Below are 26,459 nucleotides of genomic sequence, written 5' to 3'. Positions count from 1 at the left end.
AAGAAAGTGCGCTTACATTACAGTGAGAATGTAAACTGATTTTTTTTTTTATATCAGCCTTTGAGTGCGAGATGTTCCAGCTTTTGCTAGCTGAGCAACACGGCAGCATGGTGACTGCTGCCAACTCCCGTGGTCAGCTCACGTGTGCCAAAATTTTCACTATTTCTGGGCACGATGGTGTTTCGCGAAGCCTCGTGACCATGCACTCGCTTGTTCCTTTTAACAGTGGACCCCACTGTACAACACAGCGGTGCTGACCTGGCGCCACTTACATATGACCCCTCACGAAATACTACTGGCTTCTCTGCGAAGCTTAGCCTGCTTGGTTTCGTTAAAGGAGCCATGAAGAGAAAATACAACTTCGTTTAATTTGAAAGAACTAGGATTCAGTATCTCTCTCAGCTCCATTACAGCCACAAAAGATGTTTTTTTAACGAGAAAAAAGCAAGTAAGTATTTAAAAACTTTCAAATTTTGCGCCACAGTGACGTGTTATGAGCAAGAATGACGTCATACGGGCCAACAATAAAACATAGTTTTCAGTGCGTTAACGGCACGTTAGCATTCAAGTGCTGCGGTCAAATAGAACTAGAGGCCCCATTACAGACGTCCAGACATGTGTCGTCGCGACAGGTCAGTTAGGCGGCCGCCAATCGCACAAACAAGGTTCCGTGACGTCATAGAAAAGTTGCGGGAAATTGGCTAGGGGGTCGCGACTGCTTCGCACGTTTTCTTTAATATCTCCGTTATTTGTTCAAAGATTGCGATGATATTGGTATCATTGTTATCGGGACTAAGCGCTCCTTCTAATAAACCCAACTTGTATTTTGTCTTCATGGCTCCTTTAAGCAGATGGAGCGTCGGCCTTCAGAAGTTGGTGGCAGTAAAATATTCCTGCCTGCCATGCTTGTTACAACGCTCTTGACATGTACGGTCTGCATGGCAGGCTCGTTCATCACTTGTGCTTTCGTATTCGTGGGGTTGGCTGTGCAGAAAAGCCAACTTTACAACTATTGCAAAGGGTCTTTCGAGTGACACAAAGCATTGTAGACGTATTTAGTTTTTGTGTGTGTGTGCCCGTCCAGTGCGAGCACATCCACAGCTGTGCGAAAGCATACAGAGCTCAGGAATACCAGAGGCTTGCCTTCACAGTTCTTTCTTATTGTTTGGGCTGTTCTTCAGCCGAGATGGTGCTCCCACATGCAAAGCTGGTACAGTGTGGTCTGTGACAAGGAGGTGAGCAGAGCGGGATGGCGATGAAGCAGAGGTACGGGTCACATCAAGAACAAGTAGAAGCAGGCAACTCTGCCTTTAAGGAAGTCGCAGAACAAGCCCAAGGACACGGGTTCAATCCCGGCCGCACTGGCTGCTTTTCAGGTGGAGGCAAAAAGCAAAAACGCCCACGTGTCGAGGTTTGGGCGCATGTTAAAGGAGCCATGAAGACAAAATACAAGTTGGTATTATTCGAAAGATTTCGTGTTTTATAGAGTCCCCAGCTCTTGCGCGGTGGCAAATGATGCCGTATTCACTGAGAAATTGATCACTTTCGGTTAAAATTGTGATTCTCCTGCCAAATCGTGTGTTGTGGTGACGTCTGCAATGAAGTCATAACGGCGAGTATACAAACAAACTTCCACTGCGCCATACAGCCCTGCAGCCTTGCTTGCCGTCAAACCTCCCAGGTGGCGCTAGCATACTCAGCGCTCTGCCGTTGCTTTGTTTTAGACCGTATTTACACCTGGCTTGTTTTTGTTACGGTAGAAAGTAATCGCTTCGTGAAACATGGGGTATGCTTGACAAACAGGGTCACGTAAGGCAACGTCGCTTAAGCCAATCGGCCAGCGTCGTATAAGACAACTCCAAACCGTCGGACTGCTGTGCAGCTAAAACAAGCATAGTGCACCCAGTACCAACAGCAGTGCGCATTGGTACTTCTATGGTTACGTGTATTTTCTTAACTTTTGTTGTTTGCCGCACCATTATTACTGTTGTAAAATGGATATGCATTGCATTTAGGCACAAATAGCTCGTTCGGCAAGCTTATAAGCTCTGCCCAAATTGTGTTTGCTTTTGCCGGCTTCAACCAATCAATCGCACAGCTGGGCTCATGTGACATAGGTTCTGTTGCGGGAAATGAGCTAGTGGGTTGCATTGCCATTCCCTTTTTCCCTAATTATGTAGCTTATTTGGGCGAAGAGTACGTAAAAAGTGGTGTCAGTATGATTCTAACGAGGTAACCTTTCGAATGAATCAAACTTGTGTTTTGTCTTCATGGCTGCTTTAAAGATCCCCAGGTGGACAAAATTGCTTCAGAGCCCTCCACTTGGGTGTGCCTCAGAGCCCAGGTGTAGCTTCAGCGCGTTAAACCCCACAATTAATCAGTAAAGAAGGGGATAGAATGCTCGGGGAACTGCAGAGCATATTTAGGCAACACTGGCACTTGGGTGATAAATTTTTTGTGGTAACACAGTGCATTGAAATTTTGAAGGCTAAGGATAGACCATTACGGGTAACATTCTTGGACATTAAAGGGGCTTCAGACAACATTAACAGAGAGTTTGAAATGTTCCGGCCTAGGTGACAAGTTCCTGAGGGCACTTTATAGAGATAGTAGGGTGCACCTGACATGGTAAAGGCACAGATGCACACAGCAGGAGGTTAGTCAACACCCACTGCAGTTTGAAGCAGAAATGCCCTTTGATATCAAAACTGTTTATGCTCTACATGCCAGAGTTGGGAAAAAAAAGAAAACTAAAAGAAACTCCGTTAGGGTTCAACCTTACATACATCTGGCAAGGAATGGTGGTGCAACAACACATTCTGAAAGTGCTATACACAGACAATGTTGTTTTTGTAGCTGATGACTAGAAAAGTATGCAACTGCTTGCAAATATTTGTGGCCAAAAAGCCACTAATGTCAGGTTAAATTTTAGCTCAGAAAAACCAGGATTAATGGTTTTTAATGTGGTAGCACTGATGCAGTGCCAATCCAGCATTGCAAAATGCAGAGTTAAGGCATACAAACATTTGTGACTGTGGGTAAATGAAGGGACAAACTACTTACGCACTCATGACGAACAACTTAAATATAAAGTAAAGTGTAACACAGCTTTAATGAAGCATAGAGCTCTGTGCAGGTACAAAAAGTGTGATTCATTCGAAAAGGCATTAGGTTTCATGCCTCGCACTTGAAAATGCAGATGCGCTGTCGTGCCTAGAATTAAACCAGAGAACATTAGGCCACTTGGCATCAGGGGTGCAGTGAAACAAACAACCAATGCAGCAGTGCAGGGAGGTATGGGCTGGGTGTCATTTGAAGTTTGACAAGCTCAGAGTAAAATATGTCTCGAGGAGAAGTTGGGATCAATGGATTCGTGTAAGTGAACAGCTGGAGTGCTTGGGTACCTTTTGAAGGAAACCATAGGCATGCAGTGGAGAAGCAAAGATGGCTGAGGTAAGCAAAAAAGAAGCAGTGCAGACAGAAATAAACAAATAAAGCAAACAAAGTGAATTGAACACGTCATTAATGGATGTACAGGACATATAAATTTCATATCAGTAAGGAAAATCTCAGTGATGCAGTGCTTTTCTTTCTGAGGCTAGAGCAGGATGCTTGATAATGAGGAACTTTGTGGGGAAGTTTGACAAAATGATGGGGTATGCATGGTCTGTGGAAAAAAAAACATACATTTTGGCACGTTGTATTTGAATGTCATTGTATCCATCCAAATCCATCTGTGAGAAATACTTGCCTTCCTGAATCCCTAGGATTTAAAGGTGATACTAGGGAAGTAACCTAGTATAAGGCTGTGGATGTTATGCAAAGAATATTTGAATGGTGGTGGGGGAAATACAGAGGGGAGAATATGGTGTGGGACAGCTATCACTTGTTATGGAAAAAATTTAGTTTGAGCCTGCTGCTAAGAGCAGCACTAAAATTAAAACAGTAGAGCAGCATAGAATCAACCAATCAATGAATGAATCAATGAATTAATCAAGCAGGGGGTCTACTGCAGTGTAAGACCAGGCGACATTTTTCTCAGCGCAAGAAAGAGCTTGTGACACTGGCGGCATTGTTGAGGCTCAGCATAGTCTATGCCAGTGGTTCTCAAATGGGGTTCTGCGGATCTCAGGGGGTCCGTGGGAACATTTGAGGGGTCCGCGAGCTTCCCTCAAAACTTTTCCATCCGCCGCTCTTTTCTCGATTTTGCCAGTACTTTCTTGCAATGCAAAAACGTGGCTTCGCCGCATTACATGTACGCTTAGTTTGTTCGTGTAGTGCATATTTTAACACCTTCTTTGTGCCCAACACCCCAGCTGTCAGAAAAAAAAAAGACATGAAAGGCAGCATATCGGTCTTTGCAAGACTTTTAGATTCAAGAGCGAATTTTGTACCATTATGAGGCGCATTGTCATTAACGTCAAACAGAAAAGGCGGGCATCGGATAAGTGTGTGGGCGACGAAAGCTGCAAGTACAAATTGTTTGGAATCATGGCAATCGTGGGGTCCCCCACCACTTTCGCGATCCCGAAAGGGGTCCTCGGGGCAGACATGGCTGAGAACCACTGGTCTATGCTGGAAAGATAACTGGGTCCATATTGCATCTTCAGGATGAAGCAACATCCAGTGATGACACCAGTTATTGGCCACGTCTCACTCTTTCAGTTTCTCTTGTGTTTTAAAAAAGTAAAAAAGCACAAAACTTCAGGTTGCAGTGCTGTATGAACACCTCGACTATGAGGCATGCTGTATACTGGAGGGCTTTGATTACCTCGGGCAACCCGAGATTCCTGGGCATGCAAGTCATGCTTATGTGCATGGATATCTCTTTTTAATAAGACATGTTGTTTGACGAGTTGGTGCATACTTAAAGGGAGGCTTTAGCACAAAGAAGACAAGGATGGTGACAGGTGAGGGCGGTCCTTGTCTTCTTTGCGCTAAGCCTCCCATTAATTATATACACATCTCTTTTTCTTTTTAAGCTGGCATTTTTAATAACTCCCCCACAGTTGCCCATCTCAGTCATGCACACATGCGCAGAAATTTGTTTTAAAAACCATGACGAGTTCCATTTGAAACTGATCGCATTGTATTAACCATTTGGTTTTGGTGCACGGGAGCCTCCCTCTGCTCAGCCAGAGCCTCCTGCAACTCTTGGACAGGTAGTGCCATCGCTTGGCTAAAGGAGTAGCTCAGAGGTGCTTGATTGAGCAGCGCACTCTGCTGTCTCTTGCCAACTGTTATGCAGAGCGGCGGGGAGCTTGCACACGTGTAACGCGACTAACATCACTGAAACCATTCTGCGCAAGTGCTTTTCTCTGGGGGAGGGGACAGGTTGTGGTAGAGATCACACAGCCTATTTCCACTGAGAAGCAGTGCTGGAGAAGCTGGCGTGGGCTGTTGTGCTAGCATGGCTTTCACTTCAGTCATTGTGTTTGCCCACTTAGGGGTAGAACTTATGTCGTGTGAAGTGAAAGTCATTGTCCTTTCCATTGCGAACCTCACCTGACCATCACAGAGCTTACTAACAGCGCTTCCGGACCCGGTGTAGTCCTGCCTTGGCCAACAGTTGTGAAGGGCGGGGACCAAGTATATTGAATGCGCATTTCTAGGAACACAGCCACACTGGTGGAAAAGAGGAGATCTAGCGAAGTGGTGGTGCACTGTGCCAACAAAATAAGTGTGCAGTGTTGCAGGGAAGCCGGACCGAATAGCCTCTAACTGGCCACTCTCTCTTTGTTTCTGTCTTAGGGTCTGAGACGCATTTCCGGGTGACTGTGGTTTCGGCTGCATTTGAAGGCAAAAGTCTGGTTCAGGTGAGTGACGCATACTCTGCAAATGTGACCAGGGTTGATTGATGCATTGTGGCGGGGACTCGACTCTCAGGCTTGTAAGCCTTTCTCAGTGGTGGTGTGCACTACCTCACTTGGCAGGGCCGTTTGATTTTGGGAGATGTCAAATAACTCATGCACCCAACCTTACCTGGTTTGTGGTTTCAGATGAGCGAGATAGTTCATTTGCATGGCCTTGCATCCTCATGAGCGAAATGCAGTGCCAGAAGCCCTTAAGTGAGACTTTGTGAGCAGGGGCGGTATTCGCGTAACTGTCTTTTTTGAAAACGTCCCTTTTGCGCCCCTTCCTCGTGACGTACTTCCGGTTAAGCAGCGAGCGTTGGCAGTAGGTTTGCCGCACTTGCGTTGCGTCACTTCCGCTTGTTTGCTTTTAGCCAATTAGGGCTTGCCGAAAGGGACACTTTTGAAAGGGACGCAAAAGGGACAAAATTCGAGAATACCGCCCCAGAAGTATGCAGGTTGTTGAAATCCTTGAAAAACCTTGAATGTCTCAATTCAATTCTAGCCGTGCAATTTTCTCCTCTCCTTGAAAAAAGTTCCATTGTTTGGGCAGTAGAGAAGTTTAGAAAACAACAGGAGGTATTGTTTGTTATTTGACGTCCCTCACTTTCCAGGGCTGTGTTTTCAGAGCACTCGTGGTGCTCGAAAAAGTTCAAAATGGCATGACTTGTGCTAAGCTTCCTCATTATTATTGTGGGTGGGCGTAAACTCGTCCACTTCCAAAGGTTGGCGTTATAGCAGACATTTTCACTCAAAGTGACTTTTTTAAAACGAATTATCAGTCATTCAGACTAGGTATCTTGCACTGATTCTTTAAACCATCTTTCCGACTGGTGCGACATGTGGCAAATGTCAATTAACCCCTCAAAAACAGTAGGTATGACGGTAACCCGAAAGAAAGAAGCTATCCAGTATGATTACAGCATTGACGGCACTGGGCTTGAAAAAGTGAATGAACAAAAGTATTTAGGTGTCACTATTACTTCAAACCTCAGATTGGGTGTGCACATTTCTAATATTACTTCATTTGCTCTGTGCATGCTGTCTTATCTTTGCAGATAAGTTCAGCTGGCCCCTCAATCTGCAAAGCTTTTAGCCTATACCACCTATGTTAGACCAGCATTAGGATACAGTTTCACGGTATGGTTTCCTTATACACTCACCAACATTAAAGAACTGGAAAATGTACAGAGGAAGGCAGCTAGATTCATCTGCGACAAATGTAAGCGCACTGATTCTCCCACAAATGTGTTAACAAGCTCTGGCCTCCAAGCACTAGCGATTTCAGCGAAACAAGTGCGCCTTAAATTTCATTTTTAGCTACTTCACAACCATTATAAAATAACACATCTTTGTAGTACATCCCTCCATCATAATCCCGTGTAACCCAGCACAAACATTCACACTCTCTGGAAGAGTACTTAATTCGTACATTTTTAGTACTTGTAATTTTGTGATGACTGTCATTGCACTACATTCCTGTTTCTGCACTGATTTATTTATGGGCTACATGCACGTACAATCTATACTCCCACCTTATATGGTCTCAGAAAGAGACTGGGAGTATTGAAAATAATCAAATAAATAAGCAAATTAGTGTGTTAGCAAAGCAGTAGTAAAACGTTCCTACATGTGCTGCCCTGCATTCTTCAAAATGGCTTGATAGGGCCTTGAAAGACCTTGAATATCCTTGAACTCTTGCCTTTGAGCGCTGTATGGAGCGTATGTGAGAGCTTTCGGGATTTAATTGCCCTTAGTCAATGAAATTCAAAAATAGGTAAAAGTCTGCTGCATCGTAGTGTAAGGCCCTGACGTAAATGTTTATATATGTGTGTGTGCATGTGCTACCCACGCAGTTGCCATTCAGGGGTGGATGCATACCTGAGATTTTTCCCTCATCGGCTCCAGTCTTCATTAGCATGCAAGCCACGTCTAGTCCACTACAAAGATGCAGATGCACTGGTACCACCAATCCGTGGTATATATTCGGCACGGAGATTTTGTTTGAAAACATGTTGGTACACTTGTTTGCCAACTGCAAGCGCTCACAATGCGAGCAAAAAGGGGCTGGTGCTAAGCTGCGCTGCCATTGAGAGTGTTCTTGCCCTTGTCGTCTGCTTTGGGACATCTGGAGCATTCCGTGTACATGGCCATGTACGTACTGTACATGGGTGTGAAGCATAGCTCGGCAAAACTGGATGCCACTCACTCACACTCACTCAAAAAAATATATTTATCCTAACGCACTCACTCGCACTCGCCAATCCGCCCTCACCACGCGCACTCACTCGCACTCACGCTCGCCACTCCGCCTTTACTACTCACACTCACTCGCGCTCATGCTGGCCACTCGCCCCCACCACTCGCACTCACTCACGTTCACGCTCACCACTCCGCTCTCACAACTCGCATTCACCCACGCTCACGCTCACCCCTCCACCCTCACCACTCGCACTCACTTCCGCTCATGCTCTCCACTCGTCCGCACCACTCGCACTCACTCGCGCTCACGCTCACCCCTCCGCCCCACCACTCGCACTCACGCTCGCCCCTCAGGCCTCACTAATCGCACTCGCTCACGCTCGCCACTCGTCCTCACCACTCGCACTCACTCGCGCTCACGCTCACCACTCGTCGTCACAACTCGCACTCACTCACGCTCACGCTCACCCACCACTCATCCCCACTACTCACACTCGCTCGCACTCACCACTCGCACTCATCCGCGCTCACGCTCACCACTCGCATTCGCCGCTTACACTCCCTCGCACTCGCACTCACCACTTGCAATGGCCACTCACACACTCTCGCAATCACCACTCGCTTCCTCCACTCACACGCACGTACAAATAATTTCGGGCATGAAATACTTACTGATTTGAGCTAAAATTTACCTTTCTCAGGAATGGGGTCTCCCTTTTTCCCAAGTATGTATTCGGTTATTATAAGCACATGTCTTGATATGTCACTTTCAAAGCGGTAATCGTCGCTGGATTCTTTTACGAAATGAACAAATTCTCGCAAATTTGCCTGAAGCCATTCATCATATCTTTTTATTATTGTCTATGCTATTTCGCTCAGATTCTAGAAAAGAAAATAAACACTGAAAATTTTCACAGCGGTGGTGAACATAAAAGAAATAGTCCAGTTCGGAACAAAAGCTTAGAAAAGCTGTTGCCCTCTGTCAAAATACTGGCTAGCGCGCGCAAATATTCCTATCTCGAAGCGCGCTATCCGTGCCACTAAAATTGCGCAGTCAATTTGCTCTGGACAACCCTCCGAACAGTTTATTTCAAGAGTAATCCCAGGTGAAAAGGGCGCATAGCGAGAGTGTCCAGCACAACACTGCCACGAAAAGATTTAAAATGGCAAGCAAGGTGGAGGAAGGCTACTGGAGCGCTTGGCCTTGAGCACTTGGCAGAGACAAGGCGAGGGAGAGAGGTGCCGCCGCGTGGTCGCGCCAAATTGGCGCCGCCTCACTTTAGCGCGGGCGTCCTCATAAAAACGATTTGCCTGGCGCCCGCCTCCCTCCTCATCCCCCTCCCTAAATGGCGCCAGCCTGCCGCAGAGCAAAACCGCAGCTTGATCCTAAACTACACTATCATGCGCCCGCACCGGGCACCGAGACAAGTTCACGTCGAAAGTTTGTACGAAAGAACGGGGAGAATAAGTCATCGGACACACACATGCACACGTACGCGCACGAACGCACGCTCGCACGCACACAAGTGCAAGCATGCACACGCACACAAGCACGAACACGCAAGAACATATACACGCGCACACACGCAGAAACGAACATGCACACACACACAAACACACTTGAACACGTGCGTGCACGCACGCACATACGAACTCGCACGCACGCACTGATTCACTCACTCACCCACTCCCAAATTATGCTATCCGACTGCCGAGAACGCTTACTATTCGTCACACCACTCAGGGGTCACAGTACCCCTACGCCATCGGCACGCGGACGACGACGAAGTCCGCATGAAAGCGAGGATCATAACAGAGCGCCGCCGTAACAAGTAATGACAAATACTGATACGTTTAATACGCGTGTTGTGGAAGCTACTGCTTCCACAACACGCAACTTGCCCATCTGAACCTTTTTCTTCTTTCTTAGGTGGTTGGGGTGAAAAGGGAAAGGAAGTGCACTGGGGATATTATTGAGCCCACCTGGGGGCTCACCTGCATACAACCCAGTGCGGTGGGGAGGAGGAGGAGGGGTATATAAAGATTAGAGAGGAGAAAGGGGGTGATAAAGAGATAGGTGGGGCCCATCCGAACCGTTTCGCCATCCTGATACTGGAATCTGTAAAAATCTGCGATACCTTTTCAAACAATTACGGGCACTCACAATTAGCGCTTCAGAACAGCCGGCCATTTGACAGCTGCAGCAAGCCGGCCAATTCTGTACGCCAAGTACTACGGCACTAGACCACGGTGCTTCCTAATGCCTCCATCGCAGCGCTCAGCGGTAGGGAAGTGCAATCGATTTATTGCGACGACGTTACCGACACTAATTCCAACACAAAACGCTGCGAGCCAGAAACATCATTCGGCGAGAGTGCGCGCAACAGCCCCTCAATGAGTCATGACAGTGTGAGTATCAGCGCATTATGGCGTCAGACGTCCATTCAAATCGTATTCCTCAATCAACAGGTCACTGTAGAGTTGGTTCCACGGTGCCTTCATTATAAAGGGGAGTAGCCACATATTCCCGAAGCTAAAGGCAGTCGTTCCATTAACTAGTGGCTGTGCGTACGAGTGGATATCGCCAGCAGCAATAGCAGCTCCTGCGACGAATGCCAACAGCGAGTGATGCTCACCGCGATAAGCCCCACACATCGCGCAAGAAGCGCGCGTTCACTCACCACTCATGAGTGGTGAGCGGAGCTCGCCGCGAGTGGTGAGTGAGACTCACCGCGAGTGGAACTCGCACTCGCGAGTGGTGAGCGGGGCTCGCCGCAAGTGGAACTGTCATTCGCGAGTGGTGAGTGGGGCTCACCGCGAGTGCAACTCGCACTCGCGAGTGGGGTTCTCCGCGAGTGGAACTCGCACTTGCGAGTGGGGAGTGGGGTTCACCGCGAGTGGCTTTCGCACTCGCGAGTGGTGAACGGGGCTCACCATGAGTGGCGCTCGCACTCACTCACACTCGCACTCACCAGGCCAAAACGACGGTGAGGCTCACTCACCACTCACTCGTGAGTGATGAGTGGGGGGTGTGTGAGTGCACTCATGAGTGAGTTTGCCGACCTATGGTGTGAAGTGACCCGTGAAACAAACATAGCATGTTCGTGGTTCACACCGACTTTGTCTAATGGAAGGGGCATTTTATGAAGGCGCATTGTCATCGCCAGCAAGAGCAAGCACAGTTGTCAGTCGACGTCTCTCAAGCTGCACAAATTTATTTATTTATTTATTTATTTATTTATATACCTTAAAGGCCAACTGCACTCAAATTTTTTCTTTGTCGAAATAAGTAGTCTATGCTCTTAAAATCACCATGGCGAAATCCCTAGCTTCGTAATCACAGAGAGCGCTAGGTACCGCCGTTCAAAGTACCTCCGAGCAGACGACGTTTGCACCTGGCGGAGAGTCGCCGAAACAAGTTCCGAGCGGCCTGTGACGGAGGTTGGGGAACCTGTCCCGCGAAGATTGCGCTTCTCCGGCGACTCGCAGGGCGCTCCGTTGGGCGCAGGGATGCGTTCGCCCGGGGTTTCTCTGCTATACCAACGCGCTGTACTGCCGTCGCCATCACATGTTTAAACTAAACGCATAGGCAGTAATATCCGCCTTTTTTTTTTCAATGAAAAAAAAAGTCATTAGAAGCCTTCAAACTTTCACGCACTTCCGAACGTCTTGGTGTCAGAAAAACTCTTTTGACTTGACAATATTATTTTTACTCAAAAAAAAAAAAAAGCTCGAAACGAGCACTTGCGTTACATTTGTCATTCCTATTGCATTTTATACCACAGAAAAACAAAAGATATTTTATAAGTTCTTGACCACTTGCACTTCCGCGTCCGATATTGGCCATATTTGGGCTGGCCCAACGCCACCTCCATCCTTTAGACCTTTCCAAAAGTTTGACGACCTAAATAGAGTTGTGCACGCGGCTATAAACAATTGTGCGACTTTCGCCTCACTCGCTAAGTGAACCAATTAATATCAGCCTTTCTGGTAGTAACAAATACATCCGCACAAATATCGGCCGTCGTCTTTGCGAAGTGCGAAAACTAACGAAACTGCTCCTCTCCTAAATTAGACTAGATTTTTGTTCAATTCCCAAGTGAAGCGTTAGATTTAGTTTATTTGAAAGTAAAATGTTTTCGCCAGCACCTGTCTCTGTGGTTAAAGTAGAAAACAGCGGTAGATAGGAAATGTTTTCGTGTTTTAGTGCATCATTTGGCTGTGGAAGTAGCTTATACAGTCGAACCCCGCTACAACGAACGCCGCTTCAACGAAATATTTCCAATTCCCCGTCAGCTAGCCATAGAAGTCAATGCAACAAAGTCGTCGCCACAACGAACCATTTGTCAGGCTTGCTTTCGCTTCAACGAAATTTTCGATGATTTGGGCTGGGTTTGAACAATTATTTGACAATAAAATAAGCATAGCGCCAGCTATCTGTAACTTTTTATACATTCAGGACGCTTATTTTCACCGAAAATGCGCGTTGCGACCACACCGCCACCCAAAACAAAACAAAAAATAACTCATAGGCGCACGCCATTGCTTGATGGTGATAACGATGTGGCTGGCCGTCTTTACACGAGGTGCAGGCCCGCTTCGCCAAGGCGGAGCCCCAGAGCTACAGCCAATCCGTATCCAGTTGAAATTGCATGAATGTGCTCCGCTGCTGGCGCGGTGCCGTTCATGTATGCGTTGTGAGCAGCTGTCCTTGCCGTTTTCCTTCTACCATTCTTCATACTCAAGAGCGAAAATCATGTTTGCGCGTTTGGTCTTGAAGCCTAGTCATCCTATCTTAGTCGCGAGCGCGCGGTCCTGTTAAATGCAAGCGCGCGCGTCTTGCCTGCCAAGGTCAGTAGCTGCCGTGCCCTGTCAGAGGATAAGATAACGGCGCTGTTCCTGCCACAAGCGAGAGGGGGGCTTCCCACGGCCTAGCAGCTATCTGCAAGTAATCAGCTCGGTGGACACGCCTTGTTGTACAGCGACACGTTTTGCGCCTGCATATCTTCACCCCCCCTCCGTAACGCGTTCTTTGGGTGGTGAAAAAACAGATAACCATTGGTATGTTTGTTATCCGAATAAACATGAGTTATTGCGCGTCACTCCTTTTTCTAAACATTGTATTATGCTGCCAATGTTGCGGAAACGCACGGGGCTATTTTTCTGGCCTTTCCGTGGTGTGTTGGGGCAGATTTCGCCTCAACGAATTTTCGCTTCAACGAAATTTTTCGCACGTCCCGTCAATTTCGTTGTAGCGGGATTCGACTGTAGTTTCAGACCACTTTTATAATTCGATTCACGTTGTGCAGCACGGCGAAAAATATTGGGCCGATATTGACGAAACTGTTTGTATGTAATGTATATATAGTAGAAATAGTGATTGATCGCCGCCCGCGTGCGGTTTGTTCCCTTGAAAGAAAGCGTCGTGATAGCCGAGGCGTCGGCTATAACGGAAGCTGCTTTTCGAAATCGTACGGGCAAGTAGCTTTGTAAATCAGGGTCCGCTCTTTTACTTGCAATGCCAAAAACTGCTACTCCGGCAGTTAATTTGATGTAAAAAAATTACTGTCGGGTGGTCTACTTCATCTCGACTGATAGCAACGGGATGCCGGAATAGCGCCTAACTCTATTATAATGGGCATACGTTAGTGAAAGTTCTTCGGTGGAAATAACAGAGCGAAACGCGGCGCTACCAAGCGCATTTCAAGGCGGTTCTCAGCAGCCGCCGGTCCTGGCGCGGCCGCTTCCGTTCCGCCACGTACGTCACCTCCGGTCGCCGGTAATGGCCGCCTTTTCTATTCAGTTTCGGTTCCGAAAACGCCAATGTCACGAGACGTTTGTGTCGCGCGCGTTGATGTTTGAAGCGCAGTATTTTGCATTTCGCACCCTTTTTATATGTACTATTTGGTGACATTATTTTTACGTTCTCGAAAATTTGAGTGCAGTTGGCCTTTAAGGGCCTCTAGGGCAATACTTAAGGGGGGTTTATACAGTAATCAGTGACAACAGCAATTTTTTAACAAGAAAAGAAGAAGACAAGAAACCATACGCAGGATACACAGTTGGTCAACCAAAATAAGCAAAAAAGAACACAGCAAGGTTTTCACAGGCGAGCACATTGAAAAAGCTGCACGACACGTTATACAGCAGCAAAAAAGTGGCAATGGCTAAGATTGTCCAATGCATTCAAGGAACGCAAATAATGCAGACTGAAAAGGTGATTGCTGTGTATGCGTTACAATGCTGGCAGGCAGAGCATTCCACTCGGTTATCAATAATACAAGGGGTGAGTATTGGTGTTTTCTTGTGCAAGAAAATATAGGTTCTATTTTATGATCATGGTCAACGCATGCGGAAATGTACAAAGCAGGGTGAATGAACGTATGGCGGAACGGCGAATCACTGTGATATAATTTGTGGAAGAAAGATAAGCGGAAATATTTTCTGCACATGGCAAGAGGTGGGAGATTTAAATTTTTCTTAATGAATGACACACTTTCATAGCGGGAATAACATGACAAAATAAATCGTGCGGCTTTGTTTTGAACAGATTCGAGCGTATCAGTAAGGATTGCTGTGTGGGGGTGCCATACTATGGAAGCATATTCTAGGGTTGGCCGGATTACAGTACTGTATGCGTGAAGTTTGGTGTCTTTGTTTGCAAGTTTCAGGCGGCGCTTAAGAAGACCAAGTTTCCGTAATGCTTTTGCGGTAATGTATTCTACGTGGCTAGTCCAGGTTAGATCAAACTGGAATAAAATACCTAGATGTAACTGTTTGTAATAGATGAAACTGTTTGAATTACTAAGTTGTTTATGACATACTCATTGTGCGAAGGATGTGCAACAGATGAAAGGCGTATGTGTTTGGTTTTGTTTACATTTATTTCCATTTGCCATAAACGGCACCATTCTGATAATTTTGTCAAGTCGGACTGCAAGATGTTTACGTCGTTTGGTTCGGTGATTTCCTTGTAAATTACGCAATCGTCAGCAAAGAGACGCAGTGAAGAGTTAATGTTGGATCCGATATCATTAATATAGACTAGAAACAATAGAGGGCCTAGTACGGAACCCTGGGGTACTCTGGACTTGACGGGTCTGGGACTAGAGATAACGTTGTTAAGTTTAACTGACTGAACCTGTTAGTAAGAAAACTGCTTATCCACTGGGTTGTTTTATCGTCTAGCTGTAGATTACAAATTTTAGTCATCAACCTTTTGTGTTGCACGCAGTCAAATGCTTTAGAGAAATCTATAAAAATTGCGTCAGTGTAGCGGGAGTTATTCAGAGAATCATTGAAGTCAGTTACCAATTTGAACAGCTGAGTTTCGCAAGATCGGTTATTGTGGAAGCCATGTTCAGGGGTGAGACAGCTGCGCACATTGCGCAGTTTTGATACAAATTTGTTTTCCTGCGCCAGGCTGTTCCAAAAGCTTGGAAATTGCAAAAATTGTGCCAAACTGCTCCAAAACAGTCTGACAGCCGAGGATTTTAACGCTCCCGTCAGTGTGAGGGGGGGAAAATGCTTACTGACAGCATTATTTTCCAGCACCCACAAGGTGATGGTGTTTGTAAATGTTCAATTATTTGATCATTCAATAAAAAACGGGCATTAAATTGTCCCCGAGATAGTTTTTTCGAAAGTCACAATGTCGGGTTGTGTTCGGTGCGTTTTTACAGTTTTCCCATTGAAAACCATTGCAAAGTCCTGTAGAAAAAATACTTATGTGTACTGAGGCGTCAAACTAGTCGTACAGATGAAAAAAAGCAATTTTCGGAGAACGTATCTCAGGAACGACATTACTGGGCGCCGCCGTCTTGATGTGGTGAAGATGTGAAAACGTGGCCTCCAGGCGAAGCAGTTGCTTGTTGTTCAGGCAGAGTGCTCTTCGCCTTTCTACCTTGCTTTTGGTTATGGGGTTAGTTGGGCTTACATTTAGTCGTTTGATCTGTTGCGGGTACGTTGCGGGTCTCGAAAGACGGGAGTTCATCAAAAACAACATGGCGCCCACGATTTCGCCGTGTTTCGGCTTTGAGTGTGAGGCCAGCGTGTGTTTGAAGTGAAATTTCGGATTCATTGGGGTGTTATAAAACGCTGAGTTATTGCTGCCTTTCACAGCGAGCTTGCAAGTGGCGTGAATGGGACGATCGACGCTGCAGAAGTAGCGGCGCAGGCTACATCGCCGCAAAATGTTCAAGCAGTGTCCGATAGCGGGTTGGGCTATTATTTCACGCCAACAATAACGGTTCATTTATCTGAAGTGAAATTTAATGCCAAGAGGGAGGCGGCTAACCATACCAACGATGCTCAAATTACGATCGTAATGAATGTGCACCTTGGCGATTGAAATGGGAGGGCTGGTGGGGTGCGACGACTCACCTCGCTTAGCGCAACTTTTGCCGTGGCTCTACACTTGTGCGAAAGGCCCAGTCTGGGATTACAAAAATAACAATTTCGGCATTCACATGATAATAAAAAGGTCTTAAGATTGCTTAGTTTTTTAATTCGATATTTTCAACAGCGCTCCACTAAGAATTTAAAATGGTTTGTAAAAAAGTAGTGCAGTTCGTACCTTGTGATACTCTGGTAGAAAAAAAAAACTTTATTGAGAGGCTGTTTCAGTGTAATGTGCGTTCAAAACTGATTAAAAGTGCACTTTTTGGTCGTAAGTTGCCAAAAAATTTGATTTTTAAACTCCTAAGGTGATATAATGTAGTTCTTCTGCTCCAATTCAAGGTTCTTCTGCTCCAAAATTAAGATTTCGCTGCTTCAAAAAGTGCTCCCAAATTTAATTCAGCTGTCTCACCCCTGCATGTTGGTTATCTATTAGCAAGTTATTTTTATTGAGGTGTGATATGATGTGCGTAAATAGAATATGCTCGGGTATTTTGCACGGAATAGAAGTAAGAGAGATTGGCCGGTAATTAACATGATTTTAAGCCAGGTTTGAATATAGGTACCACTAACGCTGACTTCCACTCATCTGGGATGCAACCTGTGTCCAGTGACTGCTGAAATATTAGTGTCAATAGGTACGACGATTTTTGAGCGGTTAATTTCAGAATTTTGGAGCTAACGCCATCAGGCCCTGGACTCGTCTTGTACTCAAGTCGCTCAATGGCATGTGCTACGCCATTTTCGGTGATTTCTATAGGGACCGGGCGGCCGTTGTATGGCACCACCGTCGCTTCAGCGAACAGTGCCGCCCGTGGCGAACCGCTCGTCAGTGGAATGCCGGTGGCGGTCAGCGCAGCGTTATTGTGCATGGTTTTCCTTTCGTTCTGCTGCGGTGCGGCTTGCAAAGCATACATAACCACAAGGACTTTTTTCAGATCGGTAAATCTTGAGTGTTGATGTGACCTTTACGAGGCATGCCATGAGTGTGATTTACGCCAAAACTCAGTATTTACCAATAGCAGACGACGCTCAATGCGCCAAGCTGGAAGTCAAGCTGGAAGTGCAAGTACGCTCCCTCATGTAATTTTTTTATGCCTGCATGCAGTGTCGCGTATCGAGGAGCATATTGCAGCTAAATGCTCCCACAAAGCAGGTGTGTGCAACCGATCCAGGAATGGTGCGGCGCTGGCCTTTGGCAGTTAATGACAAAACGGCGTCGACGTCGTGCACAAGCGAAAGACAAAGCTTGGGGGGGTGTCTTCTATAAGATTTACCTCAAAACAGAAATTGTGATGGACGACGCTTCCGTAACTTCATTACCTACGGCTGAAACGTGTTTAATTTCACAGAAATGCTCTAACTACAGTCATCGGGAATCGCTGATAGAATAAATACCGCATGATAGTAGAACGTTATTGCTTGTCGTGGAGAAGCATTGATTTATAAGAATTGCAATGGTTGCTGGCTAGTTGCTAAATGGCTTTTCAATAACCAATTCCTGCGTGGCTGAAGGACGCAAGACAGGAGGGTGCCCGAAGCCTGTACTCAAATTCACAACTGAATGCTGCGGTTACAAGCTGCCACCTACGCTTGAAAAATCATGCTCTCCTCCGTCTAACGATGATGATGGTTTATCGCAAAGCGTTCTCGTATTTGTTTCCTTGGTTGCCTTCTGGAGTTAAACTTTGACTAGTTGAGCTTCGAATTTGACCAGCACGCAGTTTGGTCTTTTGATCACAGAGTCTTTGTTTGACCATTTCCCATTCATTTCGCACGAAAAAAGCTTTGCGTTCAACCATCGTAATCATCAGACGAGGGGTTAGATGATTTTGCTGTTTAATTTTGAACTTCCATGCACCCCTCTCCAAATCTAAACTTTTTCCGGCGTGTCGAAAAAAGTGTCTATTCTGGAGGACACGGATTGATGCACCCATATTTGAGGCAACTAATCGCGCGTTTTTTGGTGTCTTCACAAGGCATTACACGATTTTTTAACGCACTCTGTTACTTACTTTTAACGTAGTTACTGAATACTTAAGCATTAGAAAACACCGGCTGACGTTAACACTGCCAGATTTTTAACTATCGGTGCCAGCCTTTATTCCACGCAGGTGGTAAAACGGGAAGGGGAGGAGGAATGGTTTGCGGCTTGGGCTGTTGGGTGGTTGAATAACCTTGGCTCTTGAAAAAATGACCACCACAAACGTGGGAGTTCCACTTCGGCTTTCAGGCTCCCATGCATTACAGTGTCGCTCACCAAAACCGAAGGCACAAAGCTCACGGTTTCAGAAAGTGTAAACTACCGCAACGTTACTACGGCTACACGGTAATCCATATCGTACGCAAGTACCTTTCTCTTCAAAGCACACGTATCAAGGTATCCCAGCGCTAAAGCTGGCGCGGAAACCGTAGTCATTGAAACCAGTGAAGATAATTTACAGTGGTAGAAATGAATACTAATATTTCTAATAGTTTTATTCCTACTCAGATCGCGTGGAGCCATGGGCGCCGAGCGTTGCAAAAAGCGCTCATGTCAATGTAGCCCATTCCCAACCTTAGAAGCATCCAATAAGTTTGCGTAGCCATTAGTGCATTTAAGAAGAAATGAATACTAATAATAGTAGTTTTATTCGTACTCAGAACGGGTGGAGCCAAGCGCAAATCGCTGCAAAAAGCGCTCATGCCATAGCAGCCGATACCCTACTTCAGAAGCGTCCGACAAGTTTACCTAATCGTTACTGCATCTAAGAACCCAACACATTTGTCTAGACTTCATTTCACCGCACATATCCGCTCATAACACCAACAAAACATTCAAAGCGCCGAAGCAAACACGACAAAAACAACGGGAGGCTGTGTAGTCCAAAGCACCGGCTCATTCCACTGACGAGGGGAGCGCCGAGTGGTGGCGCCACCCGCCCAGCTGCCCGGTCCCTATTGGGAGAAAGGTATCATGAATGACGGTCTCTGGTAGGTCTTGCGAATCTAATGGAAGCTCATTTGAAAATACCGATGCAAACTGATCGCTGAATATTTCCGTGGTTTCCTCAGCCGACGGAGAATCACCATGCTCACCGTCTAGCAAGGTCGGGGAATCAGTGTTTTTAGGGTTTACCACTAGCCAGAATTTTTTAGGGTCAGTTTTCAGGAGGCTAGGCAGTGTGCAATTGAAAAATTTATGTTTGGCTTCTTTAATGATGGCTTCGGTTTTCCTCGATACATTCTTATAGTTATCCCAGTCTACTGTCGATTTTGTCCGTGACGCCTTCCTTAATGCTCGCTTCTTTTTATTAAGACTTCTTTTCACATCCTGTGTGAACCACGGATCGTTTTTCGTTGATCTAATAATCATTTTTGGTACACAACTACCTTTGATTTGTTTTAACATGTCACGAAATTTAATCCAGTTTTCATTTGCAGTCAATTTTCAAAACTGGCTTCGAAATGGGGTGTAAACTCTTGCAGCATACGATTCATTTTCTCGACATTTGTGCGTGTGTAATTGAGTATGTGCTTGGCAGTTATGGTTTTATCGGGCAGTGGGATAGATAAGGAGCAATGTACGGCACGGTGATCGCTGATTTCCTCCAGGACATGAGTAACTGCATTATCAGGTTGGTTAGTGAGTATGAGGTCCAATATGTTGTTTCCGCGCGTTGGTTCCGCCACGGGCTGTGACATGTTGTGCACATGTGTTAGGTTTATAAAGTTAGGGCTTTCTTGACGACGGCTGGCACAGCTAACAGTGGAAGAGGACCAGTCTATGTCGGGGTGATTGAAGTCCCCGCCAAGAATGGCAACAGAGTTTGGGTGCTTGTTTAAGACGTGATCAAGAGAATCGTTGAAGTGTTCAATGAACTCTGGGCCACTATCGGGCGGTCTGTAGCACACGCCTATGACGCACGGTACATGCCCCAAGCGTGCCGTAACCCACGTAATTTCAAGGGGCGAGTCGCAAACTATGACCGAAGGACGAAATTTTTTCCTAATAGCAATAAGCACCCCTCCACCACGACAAGCGGCTCTGTCTTGTCGAAATATCGCGTACTGTGCAGGGAAGCTAAGTTCACTGTTTTTCGTGTCAGAATTTAGCCACGTCTCCGTGCAAAGAATAACATCAGCATTGCACGTGTGTATAAGGGCTTTAAGTTCGTCAAGTTTGCTATATATACTGCGAAAGTTCGCAAGGATTATTGATAGCTTTTTATTCGCAGTTGATTTCTTCGCGGATGATGGTCTGGTGGATAACTTGTGTCAGGCCGTTACAGGTTCATGGTTTGTGGCTACGCCTGTGCTGTTCTGTGCCTCTGTAGTATTATTTGCGAAATGTTCGTATCTGGCGTGTACTTGGACGATGCTATCTGTGCTAGATTCATACCTATAAATGTTTTTACGGATGTAAAGGAGGTTCGAGCGGAGTGAATAGCTTTCGTTATCATTACGGGTAGCTTTGACGAAGTCACGAAGCTTTTTGCGTGCCAATTGTACTTTAGGAGAGAAATCTTCGTCAAGCCAAACTTTTGGGTTTTCTAGCTTTTTAAGTTTAGGGGAATTGTGTAAAACGTCCATCTTGGATTTGAAATTGAGAAATTTTACGATTATGGGCCGGTCGACGTTCGCGCGCCGCTGACCCAATCGGTGAACGCGTTCGATGTCACCGGCTTGTACGCCGAGGTGAGTTGCAAAGAATTCTTTCACGATTGTTTCTGACTCTTCGTACCCCTCCGTTTCTGTTTCTGCTATGCCCTTGACAATCAAGGTGTTCCTTCGCATCCTGTTATTGATATCGTCAACTACGTCAAATAATTCCTCATTTACCTTTGCGATGCTTGTCTTTACTTCGCGTACAGAGTCGCCTACATTCTCACACTTTGTTTTGATTTGTGGCATTTTGCTCAGATTGTTTTCTATCGCACAGATTCTTTAATTAATACTATTGATTTCCTGTTTTATTGTGGTCAGAGTAGCCGTGGTTTCAACATGAAAATCTTCCATTAAGGCGAGAACATCGTCGATCTTAGGGCCGGGGTTAGATTCCATGTCACCACAGCAGAGCAGGATGAGTGAAATAACCGAACCTAGAAGCAGGAAGATTGGTCTGGGGCACAGGGATCTAACAAAAGCGGACGCAAAGCTAAAGCGAGCATTCCGGGAGTTCCTAGGTTGCCGGCAAGGAACAAATGAGCCAATCCTCACGCGGTAGGTCAACACGTCAACACCCATCTCACTTCCCACAAAAAAGATACAGCAGAATGGGATCGGCGGCCGTAAACTCGAGGGAGCGTATGACACAGCAACGTGTGCCAAACTACATGCCTACCTAAAACAGCGAGAGCAGAACTTAGCCGTGGGAGCCGTTGGCCGCGAATCCCAGAGTGTTGATGGCCGGTACTCCTTTTGTAGCCCACAGCAGTGCTGCTCTTGTTGTGACGTCAGTGGATGAAGTCACGGGAACAGTGATGATGCACGAACGGAATAAAACGGCTCCAATCCTCAGTGACGAGAGCGGCCGGACAGCAATCAGCGGCACGAGGCGATGGTATCTAAAACAGCGAGAGCAGAACTTAGCCGTGGGAGCCGTTGGCCGCGAATCACATGGCTAACTTCACTCGGCACTAGTGCAGTTGCAGATTTTTCCAAGTGCTAGTAGTGTGTTCTACACTTGTGCTGGCTCGCATTGCGAAGTCCATGGTGGCTTTTTTGTGTCTCTCTCTTTCTGACAGCAACATGCCATGGTGTATGCCGCTCTGAAGGAGGAGCTGAAGAGTCCAGTTCACGCCCTGGCAGTTGAGGTGAGCTCCGCTCACATGAGCAGCCTCTTGAGGCTGGCACATCATTGTTGCCTTGATTTATGGTCTTACATGCTCGGTGTGGGCTTTCTAAGGCCACACGGTGCCCTGCTCAGCGGGAAAGGAGGATGAAAATTGGCACTCACTGCCTTATCTCCATAAAAAGTTGCAGGTGACACCTACGTTTGGGTCTGAAGATGTAAGACACGATAGCATTACTTTGACTCCCAGGGAGCGTTTTTGAAACCAGTACATTGTATGCTTCGCGAGCACTGAGGTCAGTGAAGAGAAAAGACTAGCAGCGAAGGTTTTTAATCGTCATGGGCTAGGAGAGACAAAGGCCCTCTGTTCTTCTGTGGCTTAAGATGTCGAGAGTGAAAGTGAAGGTTGCGACTGCAGGGTGTTGGTCAGTTTGAGTGAGAAGGTGTCCGTGTCAGTGTTTCAACGTGCTTATTTTTTGATGTCGTGGCCGGACTGAATATTTTTGCTTTTTGCTAAAAGAGAGAAAGAGAGGGTGTGTGAAGATTTTTGTTACGGAAGTAATTGTGGAGGTTTAGAAAAAGAGGTAAGGATATGGTAGGGAGCTCAAGGGTGAAACCTGAAGTCTGGGGCGCCAGATGCAGCAGCTCCTTCCCTTGCCCTTTCATCACCTCACACTGATCTTCTACAGAATATGCGATTCTTAGGCATTGATACCCCCTTGTACTAAGGGGGAAAAATCGTGTTCCTAGACAGAGGATGAGGAGCTGTTCTGAGCGTTTTTCTTGGAGGGGAGTGTGGTAGTCTTGGTCGCAAAAAGCACGGAATGTGAATTCGTGTGCCACCAAGTCAGTGCCTCATTCTCTTCCATATCCTTGTTTACGGGTGTCCAGAAAATGCTAGTAACTTTCTGAATTTAGGAAAGGTTTGTCTTACCGAAGCATTAAGGTATTCGGCGTGCAGAAAACGGTCTAATGCCCTTTGAGAGTCTGTAATGATGTCTACATTTCTATTCGATACATCCATTAGTCGGATTGCAGAAGGGATGTCTCCAATTCCTGTTTCTTTGTTCCCATACATAGAACAGCCATGCAGTCTCGAAGATTGCCTAAGTATTCAACTACGAGAATTCCTGTCTCGTTGTTTCGTACTTGCTGGAGTCGGTTCATACTGTGGTCTCACGATTTTGGAACTTCCCTCACATGAACTTCCTGCCATATCGGCTGTTGTGTAGGTTTCGATCCACATTTTTCGTAGAGGAGAGTTTTTATGCGGAGTCGCTTGATCGGTGACATGTCTGTCATGGCTTGCAGTTGTTTCTTTTCAGACTGGGTGCCTGTTTTCCATACAATGGCCCGTTTTTATTTTGTTTTTTCCAACCACTTTCTTGGTGCTAAGAGAGTGGTTTCTCTGATTTTTTTGTAAAGCATTATGAACGCACAATTTTTGGGCCTATTCATCGTCATCACCACCAACTTCCTATTTAGGTCGACTGCAGGACGGAGGCCTCTCCCATTGACCTTCACCACTCTTGTCCTGTGCCGCCCGAGTCCATTCTGTGCATCCAAATGTTATTTCATCCCCTCCATCTAGTTAACGCCCTTCCCCTTATTTTAGACCCATCACTGTTACCCTGGGGGTCCACCGGTTGTGAGTAAGTCTCACAGTCAAAATTGCGAGGTTGAGAACTGCCTTAAATGCTGTTGTGCCTTACGTGGCATTTCTCTGATTTTCTACGGTGCGGGTAAATTTGTGGCACGGTAGGCTGTTCGATATCTGGCCCATGATCAGTGGCTTAAAGAGTGTTACCGTTCCTTCTTCTTTCTTTTTTGCGCTTCTCTTGGTTATGCGTTTTATAATGTGGGCAATTGGTGAAAGATCTTGCCTTTTTTGGCGATTGTGAGTTTGGCTCTGCCGCTTGACTCTAGAGCCATGCTGAGCGTTCTCACATGGCAGTTCTCTGGGAGGGCATCTGTACTTGTTTTAGGGTGATTTTCTACTCGGCCGTGTGGCGCCCTTCGTCGTTTTTCCAACAGAGATGCAGCGGAGACCGAGCCAAGGGAATACTGGAAAGCAGTTTGAAAATTCATGTGATTAGACCCTATATGCTGGGATTTATTTTAGTTTGTCTCTGCTCATAACCAATGCCTTCCTTCATTTCTGAGAGACTGGCGATAATCCTTTGCCCCCTGTTTTAGTTAGGTAACCTGATATTGTTGCCGACATCGGCTCCAGTGGAAAACACGCCGGGGTGTCTCCATGGGTCCTGAGAATGCGGGTTCGATTCCTGGCCGCGGTGGCCGTTTTGCTGATGGAAGCAGAAAACTGAAACTCCCATGCTTCAAGATTTTGGCACCCGTTAAAGACTTCAGGTGGCCAGAATTATTCCAGCGCCTTCCACTACGGTGCGCCTTGTAGCCCAGGTGTAGCTTCGGCTTGTGAATTACCGGAAATGTATATTTTTTTATCTGCCCGTGAAAAGACGCTTTGGTGTGATGGCGTCCGTTGCGAGCACAGCTGGCGACTGTGCCTGTTGAGTATGCGACCACTAAATGGGCGTTGAACAAACTTCACTGCGCAGGCACTTCACCTGCTGAAAATGCATGTCCTTCCTTTCTTGGCGGTGCTATCGTTGTTCTTCTTTCCACATATCAGTTGGCGCTGCGCTTATTCCAGGCACAGACGAGCTTTCGCATCTGCCTGCCTCAGTCGTAGCTTCTGGTTGGCAGCAGGGACGTATTTCCGCAGACGCTTGACGAGCATGGCTGATAGAGGACAGCTAGCAGCCACGGAGAAATCAAAAAATGAGCCTAATAACGCTATCACGTTAAAATTGTTGACTCATCATCGTCCGCCAGTCTTCTACCACTGGGACTTCCACCCACGGTTGTCCTGCCCCAGCCAAAAACCCATTCTGTGCCACAGAATTCCCGTACCTCAGTGCACCACCGTTGTCGGTCTTCTTCCCAACATGTCTTTTGCTAGTCACAGTGTTCCTTGCATGTTCTAGCTTTTGTCTATCTTCTCTTCAGCAGCAACCTAGCTCTCTCTGTTTTTTTTTTTGTCCCCTCTAATTTGAGCTGGTATGCCGTCCATGCAAGCTTTATTATTATTATTATTATTGCCCATCTGTGACGCTCACTTCTGGACTCCTAGTATTGCAACTAGCAATCGGCCAGACTTGACTTGCTTTGCCAACCCCCATCTCACACCAGTAAGAGGCCCCCACAGATGACTGGTGTCCCGATTGTACCCAGGGTGCTGCTGCACTCCCAAGTCGTCCCTGTGATGCAGATTGAGGTCACAAGCCCTCAGCAGGCTGCGCATGCCTTGGCACAATTGGCCTTTTCAGTGCTCTGTACATGAAGCAGGATCAAATGAAACTCGTTTCTGATGTTTGTAAAATCGGCTGGCCTATGAGAAGCTCATTGGCATTGCACTTGTTGTGATAAGTGCACAGTGCAGCACAGGCAAGCCGGAGACCACTGACAATGTGGCTGATGGGATGCAGAATCTGCCGTGGGGGATTAATGAGCTGTGGTCCTGTTTTGAATGGCTGACGGGCGCTAACCAGACAAAGTTCAACGCAGAAGGCAGGCTGATTTTGGTGGCAAGCGTGTCAAAGACAACAGCCTTTAATTGGCCGTGAGTGTTCAGGAGAGGGTAACACTTCGGTGTGTGCTGCTGCATCAGTTGTAGTTGTGGCTTCTCCTGTTGCAGCAGCATACGCCTGGCCCAGCCATGGGATACCCTCCATTTTTTCACATATTTCCCAGAAACACTCACACCCGTCTAGTGGCCATTATCTTTGACCCCCATCGCCACCATATACAGCCTACATTCTGCAGTGAACCTAGTCTGGCCGACACTCTTCCACTCTTGGGAACTAGATTACGGTTGGTTGACCCAACTTCCTCAAGCTCCTCCTTATGTGCAGGTCTACGCGAGAAGGGGCGAAAACAGATGTTATTTGATGTATGCCTCATACCTCGTTTACGTCATCACTGTGGTGCAGCCAAAAGGAGGCAAAATGCAAACAAAGCAACACCTCACATCTGTGTACTTCCGCACAGCCTTTGCTTAGCATTTGGACAAGATTTGGACAAGACCTCACCGCAAGGTTTGTTGGCATAAAGTCAGTGAGAAAGAGTGCTGCGCTCAATATTTCAGAGTGCTTCAGCTTGTTTTTTGGCTGCCTCGTGCTTACTAGGTGCACAAAAACGAGTAACTACTACTT

The 26,459-nt window shown here is 46.5% G+C and overlaps 1 protein-coding gene across 4 annotated transcripts in view; it reads left to right on the top strand.

Annotated features, from left to right (window-relative positions):
• Window positions 1-26,459, top strand: part of LOC144175122 (bolA-like protein 1) — a 35,629-nt gene that overhangs the window by 4,330 nt on the left and 4,840 nt on the right. For 3 of the 4 annotated variants that reach the window (XM_077704221.1, XM_077704214.1, XM_077704207.1), the window contains 2 exons: window positions 5,752-5,816; window positions 22,178-22,246. In XM_077704221.1, the coding sequence (XP_077560347.1) occupies window positions 5,752-5,816; window positions 22,178-22,246 (134 nt within the window). Of the gene's footprint in view, window positions 1-5,751; window positions 5,817-6,910; window positions 7,069-22,177; window positions 22,247-26,459 lie in introns of those variants that run through there. The other variant, XM_077704223.1, reaches the window with a different exon arrangement.

The sequence above is a fragment of the Haemaphysalis longicornis genome, unplaced genomic scaffold (genome assembly GCF_048455015.1).
Source record: "Haemaphysalis longicornis isolate Haplotype H1 unplaced genomic scaffold, Haemaphysalis longicornis Haplotype H1 scaffold_1, whole genome shotgun sequence".
Classification (NCBI taxonomy): domain Eukaryota; kingdom Metazoa; phylum Arthropoda; class Arachnida; order Ixodida; family Ixodidae; genus Haemaphysalis; species Haemaphysalis longicornis.
This window is presented reverse-complemented; position numbering and strand designations above follow the sequence as displayed.